General features: G+C 41.3%; 1 protein-coding gene across 4 annotated transcripts in view; it reads left to right on the top strand.

Moving 5' to 3' along the window:
* LOC107116857 (CD209 antigen-like protein C) overlaps window positions 1-13,714 on the top strand; it is a 21,376-nt gene extending 7,662 nt beyond the window's left edge. For 2 of the 4 annotated variants that reach the window (XM_015418875.1, XM_015418876.1), the window contains exons 2-9: window positions 1,822-1,872; window positions 3,313-3,379; window positions 4,224-4,349; window positions 5,488-5,550; window positions 6,720-6,809; window positions 9,447-9,619; window positions 11,172-11,284; window positions 13,271-13,714. In XM_015418875.1, coding sequence (XP_015274361.1) covers window positions 3,364-3,379; window positions 4,224-4,349; window positions 5,488-5,550; window positions 6,720-6,809; window positions 9,447-9,619; window positions 11,172-11,284; window positions 13,271-13,403 — 714 coding nt within the window. In that variant the 5' untranslated portion in view covers window positions 1,822-1,872; window positions 3,313-3,363 and the 3' untranslated portion in view covers window positions 13,404-13,714. Of the gene's footprint in view, window positions 1-1,821; window positions 1,873-3,253; window positions 3,380-4,223; window positions 4,350-5,487; window positions 5,551-6,719; window positions 6,810-9,446; window positions 9,620-11,171; window positions 11,285-13,270 lie in introns of all 4 variants that reach the window. The other 2 variants (XM_015418873.1, XM_015418874.1) reach the window with 1 other exon arrangement.
* Window positions 13,715-16,803: the final 3,089 nt, after the last annotated feature.

Here is a 16,803-nt window from a genome sequence, read left to right as displayed (position 1 = left end):
CATAGACGACTGGCTACTAGTGGCAGACTCGGAAGCACCTATGTCGAACTGTAGATTTGGGGGTGGAGCCCTGGGAGAATGAGATTTGGGGAGGGGAGGGACCTCAGTGGGGAATACTGTCCACCCTCCAAAGCAGCCATTTTCTCCAGGGTAACTAATCTCTGTAGTCTGGAGATCAGCTGTAATTCTGAGATATCTCCAGGCCCGACCTGGAGATTGGCAACCCTACTGGCAGGGCTATTTTTGGGCAGGAACGCACAGGAACGGAGTTCCGGCTGGCTCCTGAGTTGGCCACACCCAGCAGGAACTCATTAGCATAATAGGCCACACCCAACAGCAGAAACTCATTAGGATTGGCTACATTAGGGGTGTGGGGCCTAAGATGCAAAGGAGTCCCTGCTACAAAAAAAGGCCCTGGATTTTGACAACAAACAAGGTAAACAGAATAAGAAGCAAAAGGTGGGTGTGGCTGGATGACCACACTTTTGGCAACAGGGGGCTGTGACCTAATATGCTAATGAGCTGTGGTGTCAGGGTGTGGCCTATTATGCTAATGAGTTCCTGCTGGGCTTTTTCTACAAAAAAAAGCCCTGCCTACTGGAGATGCATGAATGCAGCACAATGCTGTGTGAAAGCGGGGGGAGGGATCTGCTCCCAAAAGTATTGAAATTGTGGTAAATAACTGTTTGGAAGACATCGATGACACTGAAAAAATGTTCCAGTTTGAAAGCAAAGGTGGAGCAAAGCATCTGTGCAGAGACTTTACTACTTTTTTTTCCTTTACCCTTTGCCAATTAATTATTAGATATTTTTTTTCTCACAACATTTTCTTTTCTTTTTGGAATCAGTGGCTTTCATTACAATTAAAGTATTTTGAGGGGTTTTTCTTGTTATGACCCTGGTATCTTATCATGATCATTCTACCTCGCTTAGAGGCCTAAACTGGGTACACACTTAACAAGGAATTCGCTGCCAGAGGATGTAGTGATGGCAACAGGCATAGCTTTAAAAGGGGATTAGAAGATTCATGGAGGATTGGTCTATCAGTGGCTACTAGCCATGGTGACTAAAGGCAACCTCCATGTTCAGAGACAGTGAGCCTCTGAATCCCAGTGTCATGAGGCAACAGCAGGAGAAGGCCTCAGCCTCTGTGCCCTGTTGTTGGCCCTCCAGAGGAACTGGTTGGCCACTCTGTGAGACAGGATACTGGACGAGATGGACCACTGATCTGATCCAGCAGGCCCCTTCTTATGTTCTTAAGAAACAAAGAAGAAACATACAGTTCTTTATTTGAATAAGAGCTTTTGAGACGCTTTAGTTTCCAGAAAGATTATGCTGGCATAGCTACACAAGCTTCTAGTGATGGAAAGCCATGAAAAATTCTTATGTCTATGAAGATTCGTGGAAGGAGCCTGGAGATACAAACCTATCATTAATGTGGGACCTGGGCCAGGAGGGTAAATTCCCCATCTGTTTGGCAGAACAGAAATGCTTGTGAAAGCTGTTTTACTAGCAACTGTGTTTCAGCTGCCTGTTCAATGACTTATACAATACCTATATCAGATGACAGCCTAGTTGTGATTGCTTGACTTGGGGAGGGGGGTTCACATGCCCAAAAAGGCATGCTGAAATCTTGGTGCTAAGTACAGTGGGGCTGCCTGTGATCCTGGAGGGTGCTGGGAGGGGCATCATAGTGCATCTTCTCCCATCTTCACTGGTTTCCTTCCTTTCTGTCCTTCAGGGAGTGTTGCTATTCCTGTGCCAAAATCTGCAAAAATGTCAATTCCCTAAGATCTTTATTTTGTTTCTTTGTGCCTACAGGGATTTACGCATTTGCCAGTCCATCAGCACCTCCCCTTCCTTCAGAAATAGGTGAGTTAGTATGGTTACTTCCTTCTGTTTCTCCAACTCAGACACAATTTAATTTACATATTTATTTACCTTATTTATAATCTACCTTTCTCACTGGGTTTCCAAGATGGATTACACGGAGTATGTCAATACAATCAACAGGATGGGACATCTAAAAAAACAATGCAATATGATTTGTATAGTAGCTATCTAGAACTAATGAGAAATCTGAAAATAGAACTGAAGTGAAGCATAACTATTAATATAGTATGTTAAATGATGCAAAAATTACAGAGGATTCTGCTTATAGCAATAGACGGTATGCAGTATACAGAGTAGTATAGACCACAATCTCTAACTCTAACTCAACTGTCTTTCTGAACCATTTTGTTAGAGTGCAGCCCTATTAAAGGTAAAGGTTTCCCTTGCTCAAAAGCTAGTCGAATCCGACTCTAGGTGCTCATCTCCATTTCCAAGCCAAAGAGCCAGTGTTGTCCAAACATGTTTCCGTGGTCATGTGACCAGCATGACTAAACCTGTGTAGAAAAGCCCCCTTGAACAATTAAACATGATGTTACAGCATGGTTCACTGGGTAAACAATAAGGATCAGTTTCAACATTATACTTCCATCATTTTAAAAACCAACCAGGGGAAAATGACTGAAATCACAAATCTTTATTGTACATGTTTCTTATGACTTTGCCATAGCTTGTGAGGCTCTTGTAGAGACCAGTCATATTTGGGGATCATTTTGCTGTATTTTGGAAGCTTGGCTTCAGTAACTTCCCATAGGTCAAATTGGAAAGAAAGAGTAAGATACTGCTTAACTCACATCTGTGTTAACACAGGGCAGATCTTAGTAGAACAGCAGCTATTTGTGGTATGTCCAAAGCCCAGAAATCATGACTTGGGCCTTTAAAAACGATATTGTACATGGTACAGAGACAACTGATTTCTGTCATCCACACAGTTATTTGCTTGGCATGTAAGTGAAGCAGCACAAACATTTGAGAGGTATACTCATCATGTACATGCAATGAATTACACCCATGAAGTAAAACTTGTGTGCCTTTGCATGCAGCACTTCAAGGGATTCTGGGACACAGCTTCTGAACCTTGTGTGGCAGCCTTGTGGGATGGACTAAGAGGCTCCCCCCTCAGTCTGAGGGCCAGTCCTTGAGCCAGAAGAGCCAAGACTATTAAGCATGGGGGGGGGATCCTCAGACTGGGTGGCACATCCATGAATGGTCTTCACCACCTGGAAATAAAAAGCCAGCTTTGCTGACACTTGAACACAATGGAGTAATTTCTGATGTGCTGTAATTTAGTTACAATGGTTCATAAATATGTGTGAATCAGTTCCAGTAACTGCAATGGGATTAATTATTTTCTTCGATTTAGGTTCACAAAGTAGTTTGGGAGACAAGGGAGAGTATGATGACATGGGTTTTATAACTCAGGTGGATCCTCAAACACCGCAGGGCTCATCAACTGAGAAAGAACCAAACAACATGGAAATGCAGAAAGGTATGGATGTGATAAATTGGGTGGGCATATCATCTGAAGATTATGTTTTACAGCCCATTGAAATTGTGAATTGAGAATCTGTGAAGTCTTTCTTTTGGGTTGGGAGTGACAAATAGTAACTGTTAGATATTGCTTTTAATCTCCCGACTATTCATTGCAGCTCATGTATTTCACATATTGAAGACTGATGTATATTTGAGAAATATTTGGAGATTTATGTGATGTTAAGTCATACATGATTCATATTTGTTCATCCATTTCCTTAAATTACTGTAAATCCAGGAAGAGGCCTTTATTTATTTAATTTTTTTATGCTCCCTTCTCATCCCTTTCCATTTCCCAGTGACTGAGTCTTTAAGGCAGCTGTGTTGTGGGCTGCTTATTAGCTTTAAAAAAGAAATGCCAGAGATTCTGATTACAGAACTCATCACGTGTAGTTTAGCCTTAACTTACTACCTTCAAATATACATTTTTTTAAGGATAAGAAGCTCTAAACTTGTGAGTCTCTTTGCACATGGTGAATCTGGGGTCTGAAAAAGAATTCTTTGGTTTGCTTCACTTGTCCTTGACTTTGCTATTTTTGCTACTTCCTTTTTTCAAATGAGGTGATAGAACAGTGCATAAAACAGTTTATATCTTCCCTCTGTCTCAAAATAGAAGCTAGGAGCCTTGCTTTAAGAGTGCATGCATGCTTGCACACGCCTGACTTTGAGGCCATCCTGATGCACTCAAGCCTGGCTTCTTGTTATTAATTTGAAAAGGGAATTTCCTTTACGTATTCATTCTAAGAAATGTCTTCATTAACAGCAAATGATTTCCACTCCACCACTGTTCTCTTCCACAGCTTTTTCCAGCTCTCAGGCTGCACAAGTGAAAGACAACAGAAGAAGGCATGAGTTCATTCTTTATGGGATGATGGTCACATGCTTTGTGATGTTGGCTCTATTCATCTTCCTGTTCTTGTCGAAGTGTAAGTGAAACCCCACCAGAAAAACTGAGACAAGGCTTAGTTTCATGTGAGATCTGGAAATTAGAAAGTGCTACAGAGAAATTTGTACTGAGTGGCCACTGGGGCTGGGTCTCTGAATTTCAGATATTTCTCCTCCTGACCACCAGCAGGGGTTTTGGGGGGGATACAGTGGCCATGTCCAAGTTGGGAAACTCCTGGAGATTTGGGGGGGCAGGGAACTCAGTGGGGTACAATGCCATAGACTGCACACTCCAAAACATCCATTTTCTCCAGGGGAACAGATCACTGTAGTCTGGTGATTAGCTGTAATTCCAGAGGATCCCCAGGTCCCTCCTGAAGGCTGACATCCCTACCCCAGTTGCAGTATGGGAGTTACTGTTTTCCCAGGCATACCTTGGTTGCTGTTCTGCTGTAGGGTGGGGTAAAACTCCAGAGGCCATAGGGTTGCCAGGTCCCCCTGGCTGCTAGCAGGTGTGGGGTTGCCAGCTCCAGGTTTGGGAACTACTGGAGATTTGGTGGTGGAGCTGGGGAGGACAGAACCTCAATGGGGCCCAGTGCCATAGATTCCACCCTCCAAAGCATCCATTGTCTCCAGGGGAACCTCTGTAGTCTGGGTATGAGCTGGGGATCCTCAGGTTCCATCTGGAGGCTGGCATTGTATCAGGCCTTCATCAGTTGCCACTGACTTTGAGAGAAAGCTCAGAATTGTTTATAGACTGATCTGAGAAATTGTTGCCATGTTCGTTCTGAGAATGAGGGGGGGGAGGGTCCTAATTATTTAGCATTTGAAGTATTTCTAAACCACACTTTAAAATTTGAACTTCTTGTAACAATTTTTAAATATTTTTCTAGATTTATAATCCAATAGCTTCAATGTTCAGATTGAACATTTAAAACGAGTCTTACAAAAGGAATTGAGTATAATAGAGCCTGATGAGATAGCTGACCTACAAGGAGCATCTCCACTGTCATAATTATTAGTAAGGTCTGACAAACAAGACCCATGTCTCAGTTTTAGTCAGTTTAGGAAGGAAGGCCAAGGGAGGATGCACACAGGGAGCGTGGTTCAAGCAAAGCTTATTTTGACAGAAGTATGAGGAACAGGATAGTCCTTTCTCCATCCTTTTTCTCTTTTTAGACTCAGAAATTTCAGAGGAATTGAAAGAGCTACACTTGAACAACTCCGAGATGACAATGTCTGGTAAGTGTTGTGGCTCTTTCATATTATATTCCCTTAATTCTCTTAGGAAAGACACTGATGAGGATGAGGGTGGCTTTACAACTGAGGACCAGTAATGTGAAATGCTTTAGGGCTCTTTTTGTAGCAGGAACTCCTTTGCATATTAGGCCACACACCCCTAATGTAGCCAATCCTTCAAGAGCTCTTCTTACAGGAGCTACTGTAAACTCTTGGAGGATTGGCTACATGAGGGGTGTGTCGCTTAATATGCAAAGGAGTTCCTGCTACAAAAAGAGCCCTGGTAGCCCTTTCTGGGCTGTGTAGTACCATTACACTTATATCAGCTGATCTGATTATGTGACCATGTGTAAAATGTTTGTGCTATCCATTAGATCATAAGTGTGATCTGAAAAAGAATGAAGTCAACTAATTGTATTGGTGTGAAACATAACAATAACGACTCCACCAATAGAAACCACTGTGACGCCTGTGAGTAATGCCGAGGCCACAGAATCCAAAGCAGGAAATGTCAGAGTGACGTATGGCATTCCATTAGTTCCAGTGTCCAAAATGTAGCTACACCAGTTGGCAGCCAGGCCCCGCTAATTCTGTCATATAAAGGCTGATTTGCTCCATTTATATATCATACATCTCCAACTTCATGAAAACAATAGCTTTCTTTTCCCACAAGAGCTCTTCTGATTCAGACAGTTGAAAAAATTTAGTAAGGTGTGAATTGTTATGTATGCTCAGATTTCTAAGCAGTTATGGTTTGTGCTAAGGTATCCTAGCTTCCTCTGTTGTGATTGGCTGCATAATAAAGACATTCTAGTGGTCCTAAAGCCATACAGAGTATCCTATCAGAAATCTCCGCTTAGGTCCAATCAGACCTCATGAAAGTAGTTACATTGTATGTAGTTCAGTTTGGAACAGTATAAATCTGGATGCCGCTCTTCGCAGAGTCAGATTAGAGCTGAGTAATGTTCTGCATAAAAGCCTTGTACTGATAATCATCTCCCGCCTTTCAATACTTAAAATGAATAAGCACTGAAAGTACTGTATGCTTCACTCTGACATTGCTATTGATAGTAGGAACACTTTGAATGATTGATTTAGTGGCTGAGCAACAGCCACCACCCTCTAGCTCCCCAAACTGCAAGTCACTGTGGACATTTTGATTTGTCTTTCAGTGCTGAAGGACCTAGATGATATCCGAGCAAAGCAAGAAATTATTCAGAAATCTCTAAGAAATGACTTCTCTGAACTTCAGGGCATCACTGGTGAGAGAACATTGGGATAGTTCTATATTTTAATTGTGTCCTATGACAATCCCCCTTGGGGCTTCTCCTCCACCTGCTCCCCAAGAATTCCCAGGAAATTTCAGAAACAGGCAACATTATTAGATGAAAATTTGTAGGACTGCTTTCCAGCCTGAAGCTTCTCTTCCTGAACAGTTTAATAGTGAAGGGAAGAAAGGATAAGATTTTTTCAAGATTGTATTCTGGGCAGTTGCAATTAATCCAGTGGGGAGATAAGGGCTGATTTCGCACAAGGAGCTGCACCGCCGTTGAGCCTCCCTTTGCCCTGTTTCCATTGGTCCATTTCCCACTCGAAGCCGCATGGCCTCATTTTGACCCGCCTCAAAAAACAGGATCACGAAACCATGGGGAAAGTCAGGCGAAGCCGCAGGTCAAAATGCGGCCATGCGGCTTCGAGCGGGAAATGGACCAATGGAAACAGGGCAAAGGGAGGCGCGATGGCGGCGCAGCTCCTTGTGCAAAATCAGCCAAGCTTTACCCTTCCTTTCCTTAATCTAAAATAAGGGTAAGGGAAGTTGGAGTTGGGCAGAGAGGGAGTTGCTAGCAATTTGGCATGGAATGTAGTAACCCAGAAATATTTATTTCCCCATGGGCCAAAAGGTATCTCCGGAGGCCTTTTGCCATGGAAAAATATGTTTAACCACTGTATTTTTGAAGTTTCTATTCCAGGCTTACAAACATGGGTGAACCCCAGGGGACTTTTTAAACTGCAGTGAGAGGGAGAGAAAAATAGAGGACAATAGAACTGACAGATAGAAATACCAAGACAATTACAGAAAGAAAGAGAATCCCCTGCTAGAGTGTAACTTATCATTTATACCCTACTGAGGTGTAAATCCTTTCCTCTAGCTTCTGTCACACACCAATACCAACCAGTGCATAGATCCTACCTTACTTGGGCAGGCGGTTGATACCTTCCAGATCGTTCTAGAAAGTTCTGACCAGTTATTGAGTCAACAATGATATTCTAGCAACTTATTATTGTCATTACCTCCTCAATTTATCCTATTCAGACACCCCATACATAATGTTTACACAGCAAATATATGATCAACAATACTTCCACTGCCTTGAAACTCCTGCTCCTCTACTCCAAAAAGCCCCTAATCTCCCTATTTGGAACAATGATTGGCAAATTCCTCTTTTTTGTTATATGGATCCAGTCAACTGTTGTCCCTCAGGATGGGTCTGTCCTGGGCCCATTTACCCCTTAAACCAACTCAAAATAGCCAGGGACTTTCCACAGTTTTTTAAAAAAAACCTTCAACATGATCTACTTACAGGAAATTCCAAGTGTGCTACCCAAAAATGTCAAAGAGGCTTAAGCATCTGGCTTTCATAGGCACACAAAAGCCCAGTATTTGTCTGCTTTTGTGTGTTTGTCTATAAAAAGATAAAAGATCTCAAGCCATGTTAACAGTTGTGCAAAAATACACCTGTAACTGAATAAACATAAATCATAGACCTGGAAGTAAGTTGGTCATCTAGCCTGCACTGCAGACTAACAGTGCAGTATTCCCAAGAGACGATCTTCCAGTGCAGTTTTTTAAACCTCCATGGTGGCAAATTCACCAGTTTTCCACATGACCACTTATTCCATTGCTACACTACTCACTCATATAGTAAGTGTTTTTTCCTAGTAATATTCAGTGCATGTGCAGCCCCACAGTGAGACAGAAAGTGCTCCCCTGGGGCTGTTTTGGCTCAGGAAAATGGTGCCGGGGGTGGGGGGGAGGCCAAGGCTTCTCATTCTCCAGCACCATGGCCCTGATCTGAATTGAATATATTTCCCACATCTGCTGTGTCACTGCAGGGAAATTGAGTGAGGTTAGGATTCCCAACCTGAACCATTAAAGACCATATTGTGTAGTTTGGCCCACACTGTCTTCAGATCTCTCCACAAAACCCACCATTTTCCATAAAGGCTTTGGCACCAACCCTTAGTGCCCCATTACTATTTATACTCCAGCACAACTGATGAAGCAAGCTCTAAGTCAGTAATGTTTACACTGGAATAGATTTTGTTAGGCTTTCAGGTGCCGTTGGACTGTTATACTAAGCAAATGCAAAGAATGAGCTCATATTCTTATCCTGTTTATCCCTATTTCCACCTACCTACATTCCCTTTTGTTGTTGCCCTTATATAAAATTTTATATGGTATGATTCTCAGAGTAGGAACCTGTCTTCTTGCACTCTGTAAATTACCATGGACAATGAAAAATATTGTTCAACAAAACACACATCTGGCTAGTATCTTTCCTGATAGAGAGTTAGGTGCAGCTCAAAACACACTGGCCTTTTGCACAGGACTATCTCTAATTAATCTGCTTTTAGTTATTGGCCACTGATTTTCTGCACTGAGTTTTATGGAAGCTAAGCCACCATTGAGAATTAAAAAGGGACAGTGAAATGCCGAGTGGAGGCCACGCTGTTGAACATGCCTTAGAGGTCAGATTGGCTTATCATCACAGTATTTTGGAAGACAGGTGGTATGCATGCCTTTCCCACTGCAATCATTATCAGCTGCCTCTGTGCAATCTGCAGTCTCCAAGTAGGACAAAATGTTAATAGAGTGCCATGGCACGTTTGCTTTTCAGCATCCATCTGCAAACACGTCTCAATCAGGTTTTCATCATGCCCCCCGAAGTGGAAGGCCAAAGAGAATGCCTGCTATTACTTTTCATCTGGGACAAAACCCTGGAGCGAGTCTCTGTCATACTGTATTGGACAGAGTGCTCATTTGGTCTCTGTGGAATCTGATGAGGAACAGGTAAGCTCACCTGCCAAGAAACCAATGGACCTTCTCAGGCAGTTTACACATGGATGTGATTCCAGTGAAGCCAGAGGCCTGTACTCCATATTTTCTTTTTTTGCACAAATCAACATCATTCCATCTGTATGCAGAAAGCTAAGCAGTTGATTCTGGTTTGCAAATGACACTGTAATAGTGAAAGTGCAAATACTTCTAATAGTTAAAGTGCCACATGGAGGATTTGCCCTGCGAAAGGGATGGATTGAGGGTGCATCAAACGGGCACGATCATACCACAACATCTGGGAAGCGTAGCGCACCCATCTCCAACCCGTACCGTCAGCCCGAAGAAGCGGATTTAAAAGGCACTGGGGAAAAGGTAGTAGCTTCTGGTAAATGCGCGGCACGGGCGGGCGTCTGATCGGAGACGCGCAGGTAGCCCATGGCATCCAGCAGCCATCCGCGACCCGCACATGCGCAGTAACGCAGTACTGCCATGTTGCCTCGCTGGGACTACGCTGTTGCATCCCTGGTGTGATCGGCTGCCTACGGCCTGAGGACAGACCTGTGGGGGACCGCAAGATCACGCTCCTGCACTTCTTTTAGCTCCGCCTCTAAAATGCCTCCCTTCCAGTGCGGATTTTCCCGCTCGTGTGACCGGGGCCTAAGTATAGTTATATCATGCTACTTATTCATAAAGCTCTGAATCTGTTAGCTTGGATAACTAATCAAAAGGTGCATTTTTATTAGCATTCAGATTGCTGTGCAAGAATGAACAGGAACAAGGAAATACAAGAAAAGCCTGCAAGAACATTTGGTATAGTGCTATTGACTGGAGACAGCACAATCATAACTATTTGCAATTTATTTTACAGTTCTCCTCAGTTTCTCTGCAGTTGTGTTACCCTTGCCACTCCTTATCTTGGGACTTCCACCTTTTTCTTTTGCTTCTTAATTTCTCACTGCAGATATCTGCTGGTCCATGTGGCTCTCAGCAGCCTCAAACAGTCATAGATTGACGATCCCACCAAGGCCTTGGATCCGAGTGTTAGCATGAAATAGAAGGTAGAGATGCAGATAGCCCTTTGGCCTCCCTCAGTTAGGAGTGCCCAGACTGAGGGAGAGCAGCAGATACAGCAGAACTTTATATCTATCACATAGGATTGGCTACCTGGGTTAACCTGCAGCTTCTCAGGAGGATTTTGGCATATGGAATTGTGCCTTGACTTGAATGGTCTTCTTTCAGTAAACTGGGTGATAGCAGAATGTAAAAAATCAGTGTCTGTCCTGCTTTGAGCCCTATGGTGCCTGACAAGTTCCAACCTGACCACAGTAAAGGTTCTACCTAGTTTTTGAGGATGGCTAGCCAGGTGATTTTCCCAATCTCAGTAACTCAGTATCATCCCTGAGTGATAGCTGCCATATTCTTAATTTGCATTATTTAATCTTTCAGTGCTCTAGTTTGGTGGCAAGGTGTATTTGCTTTCTATCAAATGTCCATCAAGTATATCTAAAGAACTATAATGCCCCTTTACCTCTTTTTTTCTACATTAGATTCTTTTTAATTCCAGGAATTTCTGAGAAATACTATCAGTACCAAAGGAACACACTGGTTGGGTACAACAGATAAAGAACAAGATGAAAAATGGAGATGGAGTGAAGATGGTAGCGTTGTAAGTATCAGGTGAGTACATTTTTTTTGTATACCAACTTCTGTTTATACAATTGACTGTTTTCTTTCTCAAAAGCTCTGCTTTATTTTGGTGGATTTAAAACTACATATTAAGGTATATAGACTCAAATTTTATTACATAACATAAAGACCACTCAAAATTGTTTGGGGTCAGTTTTTATACATCAGTGCACATCTCAGCAGTATGGTTAATGGGTCTCTAAATGCAAACAAAAAACTTTGAATTTTCTATAAAATTCCACAAATTCATTAATGAGGACTTTAAAAAATGTGAATCAGATTATAAACTTTCTCATGTTTCACTGTCATAATTATTTTTGTCTTCTGCTCTTTGATTACATCATAATCCAAACATTTATGAACACATTTAAGTCTGATAATTCTTCCATTTAACTCAGAATTGTTTACTCTGGTGTATGACCATCTGACAGTGCCATCCTAAATAGAATTAACATCCTTCTAAGTCCTCTGAAGTCAATGGGTGTCACTCTGCTTGGGTGTGCTCTGCCACTGAGCTAAAGTTCCCTCATCACTCTCATATTAATATACCTCATCAACTATGTTACTTTAAAAAAATAACCCTCCTTTATTGAAGATGAATGCTTTATTGAGTTCAAAGATATTTGTCAGATCTAACTAGTGTTTTTTACTTGCTGCTATTTCTTCTTCTGTTCTCTGACCTATCAATTATTGATTCTTTAACTTCACACTTTTTGTATGAGTTCCTGTTCTTATTTTGGCCTTTATTTAGTGAAGAAAAGATTAACTCTGTATTACATGCTTTATATTAATTTACGGTAATTTGCAAATCAATACCTAGTACACCATTCAGTAAAAGTATAAATTTGATTTTTTTTTCAATTGTTTCTTGCTTTGGATACTTGAAAAGCAGCATATGCCGTTTCTATCTGCATGAATTACCTTTCATATACAATCTATTCTAGAATGACATTTGTATGGTTCAGTGTTGTCTTTATAAGTTTGTAAAAGAAGCTTCCTTCCACAAAATCTGCAATTAAAAAAAAATAGGATTAGAGGAAAAACTGACGAGAAACTGATCTGGTCTGTAAATACTTGCTAATATTAATATTAAAATTGCACTTCAACCTCTAACTACAGTGTGACTCATAAGATTGTTTTTCCCCTCAAAAACACAAAATGAGATGCAGTTTTTATCATTATTGCAACATGTGAGTTCCAGGAACATATACTTCTCCAATTTTCCTTCTATTTACATAATGAAAATGCTGACTTAAAAGAAAAGGAATCACATCTGTTGACCAACTTTCTTGCTCTTGATGCCAATGTATAAATTTATTTCAAAATTAAAAAAAACTAATTTATTCAAATTTTTACTTGTAAGAGCCCATGGAAATAAAGAGGGACTAGCTTGTATTCTAGATTAGAGCTAATTATTTCTGCTGTAACATATTTAACTGATTGATACTAATTTTCTCCTGCTGGCTTTTACCATAGAATCAGACATTTGAATATGTATGATTGTTCTATGCAGGGTATTTATTAAGAGTGCTTTTCCATCATTAAACAGGATATTTATTATTGATTTCTCTTCATTTCCTGCTCTGATTTTTCTTACCTTCACTTATAGTTACTTATTTAGCACTTTGCATGAAGATCATCCTTAAGTGTAATTGCTCCAAACAAGTATAAATCTAATATTTTTGGGGGGGGGGATTTCTTCAGCATCTTAATTCTAAAATATATCCATTTTCTACTTTATTTTATTAACAGGAAGCTCCCCTTATATTATATTCCCACCTTCAATAATAATTTTAGCAAAAGTTTTCTGCAGATTGTATTAAAGAATGTGGGCGTATGGATCTTCCTTCCATCTCAGTTTAATGTAAACTGCACAGGACTGAATACTGTATAGTGTGGGAAGATTGAGATCCATTCCTCATGGTACAGCTATTGATGTGTATATGTTGGTGTAATTATCTCTGATCTTTTTTCTAGCTTTTGGGATATCGGGGAACCAAAGAAGGGTTATAACAAAGACTGTGGTATCATGTACCCTAATGGGTCATGGGCAGCTGATGCATGTTCCCTTCCGTATCACTGGATTTGCAAAAAGCGCCTCATCTGCTGAGATGCACCTTGGATCGGCCCCTGGGACTGGACTGTGCTGTTTTACATACCCCTATTTTGTTGTGGAATGTATTCCAACTCCCCAGCACCTAAACTGAAAATTATATATTTTGTCATTTATCCTTTCTTCTGGGCAAGAAGGAATTCCATGTGTCAGTTATGATCCCACATTAGCCATAACAGACCTCAGAGATAGATAATAGCCCATCACACATGGGTGTTTTCCCTTGCTTTCACTGTGCATGTCCATTCAGTTTTCTTTTTCATTATGCATTGATTTTCCTCCCTTCAACACTCACTTTGCTTTCTGATTGCTATCCTCCCTTCAGCACTCACTTTGCTTTCTGATTGCTGTTTCCACGGGTTTTCTGAGAGTGATTCTGTGCTGATTTTTCCCTTGTTTCGCTTTCAAGACTAAGGTAATTCAGATTCCCTTGGATTCCCCCTGCCCCTTTGCCACCCCTTGAAGGTCACTCCCCTGCCCACATGGAGGTTGTTCCACCAACTCTGCACCTTCTATCATCCTTCCCCCTTCATCAGTGTACAAACTCCATTGATTACTTTTTCCCTTGTTATTTTAATTTTTTTATTTTTTTGGCAAGCAGAATGAGTCTAGTGATATGAGACTATTGCTAGTCCTGAATTGCTGAATAATAAAAATTTTAAATGATGGGGGGGGGGGTTTAAAAGACGCTGTGCGAGGTTTAGTTCCCTTCTGGTATTGAATGAAAGGGGGACTGGAGAGGTGGCAAACGGTGGTGTCCCCAGTACAAAAAAGAAAAAGAAAGAAAGCAAAGAAAGGATTTCAGTGCTGCATGCAAACAAAATAAAGGGGGGGACCATCAGCATGGAATGAAATTGACATGAGATGTAAAGAGAGAAACACGTGGATGGGAAACCTAAAGCTTTGAAAACAGTTTTCCTTTTATTCTTTTAGTGAACAAAGTTTTTTGGGGGGCACCTTTTGCCTGCATTCCTTTCTGTTCCCTTTCATTCAACAAACTAATGCTAAGATGCATGCACAAAACCTGAGCCACAAGGATTTAAATGGAAGGTGCTTGCTGGATGCAACTGTGCAGCTGCAATAGGACAATTGCATACTTTTTAAAAACGTTGGATACCCCTCCACACATGTCACAAGTGACATTCCCACCCCATTTAGAAAAGTGTGGGTTTTTATTGTAGCTGCAGAATAAATACACTGGAGGAAAAAGAATGGTGCATACGGAGGGCACAGACTCTAAAGTCAAGCTTAAAGGCTTACTGCTCAGAAAATCTGCAGTATAATGTGCATGTGTAATAGGCCCCTGTGACAAGTGAAACAATTTTCATTCTTACTGAAGGTAAGGGTGTCTGTATTCCCATAGGATCCCACAAATGCCCTCTCACACATTTGGATAGGTGAGAGACCAGTCCCACTGAGTGTGGGTTATCAAGGTGAGGAATAATTCCAGAGATGTAGCCATGTTAGTCTGTTGCAACAAAATTAAACAAGAGTGCATAAAAAACGAACAAAATATCCCTGCTCAAATAGGCCTGATCACCCAAATTAGGCATAAAGTAAACCTACTCTAACACATGATCAAATGCAAACAACCATACCACATCTGGAGCCATTTCCCTCCACCCATTTCTCGCGGGCTTTTTGTTGGTTTTAAAAAAATCTCACTAGTTTAATACTCACTAGAGTATTAAAACACTGCAGTGATATACAAACTACCAGTTAAAAGAACCCTACCAAACAGCTTGCTGGAAGTGGAATAGAGGGGGATATGGGAAGGAAGACATGAACACTCATGAAGCTGCCTTATACTGAGTGAGACCATTTGTCCATCAAGGTCATTATTGTCTACTCAGACTGGCAGCAGCTGTCCAGGGTCTCAAGCAGAGGTCTTTCTATCACCTGCCACCCGATCCTTTTCACTGGAAATACCAGGGATCGAGCCTGGGATCTTCTATGTGCCAAGCAGATCCTCTGCCACCAAACCACTTATTGTATGTGATTACACATATCTTCTCATGTTTGGCTGTCCACGTGGATCTGATTCATGGACGCCGGTTCCCTGTGCCTCCTTCCACAGGGCTGTGTCCCATGGCTCTGGAAATGTATGAAATGAGGGAATCATGTGAGACGTTCTGAAACCTGTGTTCTCCACCCACTCGCAAGTTTGCTCCACTGGCATTGACACATGAAAACTTCCTGAATGATCCACATAATTTTTCTACACATATTATCATTTGATCTGTTCTCAGAGCAGTGTGGGATGCAGCCATGGTGAAGGCTATGCTCCTGCAGAATGCAGAGGGCTGGACTGGATGACCTGCAAGGTCCCTTCCAACTCTAACATTCTATGATTCTATGAAGGAGCACTCACATGCTTGGATAACAAATTTATTTGGTCTTTTAAATAATACTTTGGATTGGGTTTTATAATGCTTTGGATTTGTCTTTTTCTAGCCTTGGAGCTGTATGATTCATTGCACAGGTGTCCAGGAGGCCCCTTAAATTCACAAATGTATTGAAGTTTTGTTTTTTAAAGAAAAGGATTTCAATTTTACTGAGTGGGGAGTATATTTATTGTGATAATATTCCGTATCTTTACTGATGCATCTATCGTGCAGGTTTCTCCCAACATTAATTAACAAACCATGGCAAAGAGGAAATTAGGAAAGTTAAGCAATAAATACGATTGGTACTTAAAGAAAACGTAGCTGATAAACCACAAGCAGCTTGATTCATCCAGGACATTAGTATCATATTGATATCTGATGTTCGTAAGTGGGATTTTTATCTTTTATTTACCCTAGAGGTCTAGATGTCCTTCAGCATATGAAAGATGCCCTTTTTTATGAGAAGCTCTTCATGCAGAGAAAAAGAGCACATCAAGTAGCCCTTGTCCAATCTGGCCTAGCAGCACAGTAATAGGGGTGGGTATGGGACAGACAGCTTTGTTGTAAGGCAGAAATAGCCACTGTTCCAGGATATTACATGTTTGCTTTTTTGAGCACTGTAGCACCAGAGAAAAAGAAAGGGCAGACTCAATTTAGAACTAAGTTTCAGGAGGGGAAAAAAACCCCTCACAGAATCTCAGATCTGGGTTTCAGAATCCTGCTGGCATTGACCAGGACTTTCCCTCTCATTTTAAAAAGCTGAATAAGTACTTTGACCAGAATGGTAAAACCAGCAATTGCCTATGATGTAAACAGGGGAGGGGAAGAAATATAGACTTCAAACAAGGTAATGTCAAGGGCAATGAACTAGTCTAGGCGGAGAAATTCCCACCGCAAGATTCTATGCTGTGCTAGGTGCTGTGTGTTCATTATCACATTAAATGCCACTGTCAGACAAGTAGATGTTCTTTTTCAAGAGGACTTCAGAGATTGCTGTAAATAGAAGCAGT

This window comes from Gekko japonicus, unplaced genomic scaffold, assembly GCF_001447785.1.
Source record: "Gekko japonicus isolate JY-2015 unplaced genomic scaffold, Gekko_japonicus_V1.1 scaffold1769, whole genome shotgun sequence".
Classification (NCBI taxonomy): domain Eukaryota; kingdom Metazoa; phylum Chordata; class Lepidosauria; order Squamata; family Gekkonidae; genus Gekko; species Gekko japonicus.
Note: the sequence above shows the minus strand (reverse complement) of the source record. Positions and strands in the feature narration are given on the sequence as shown.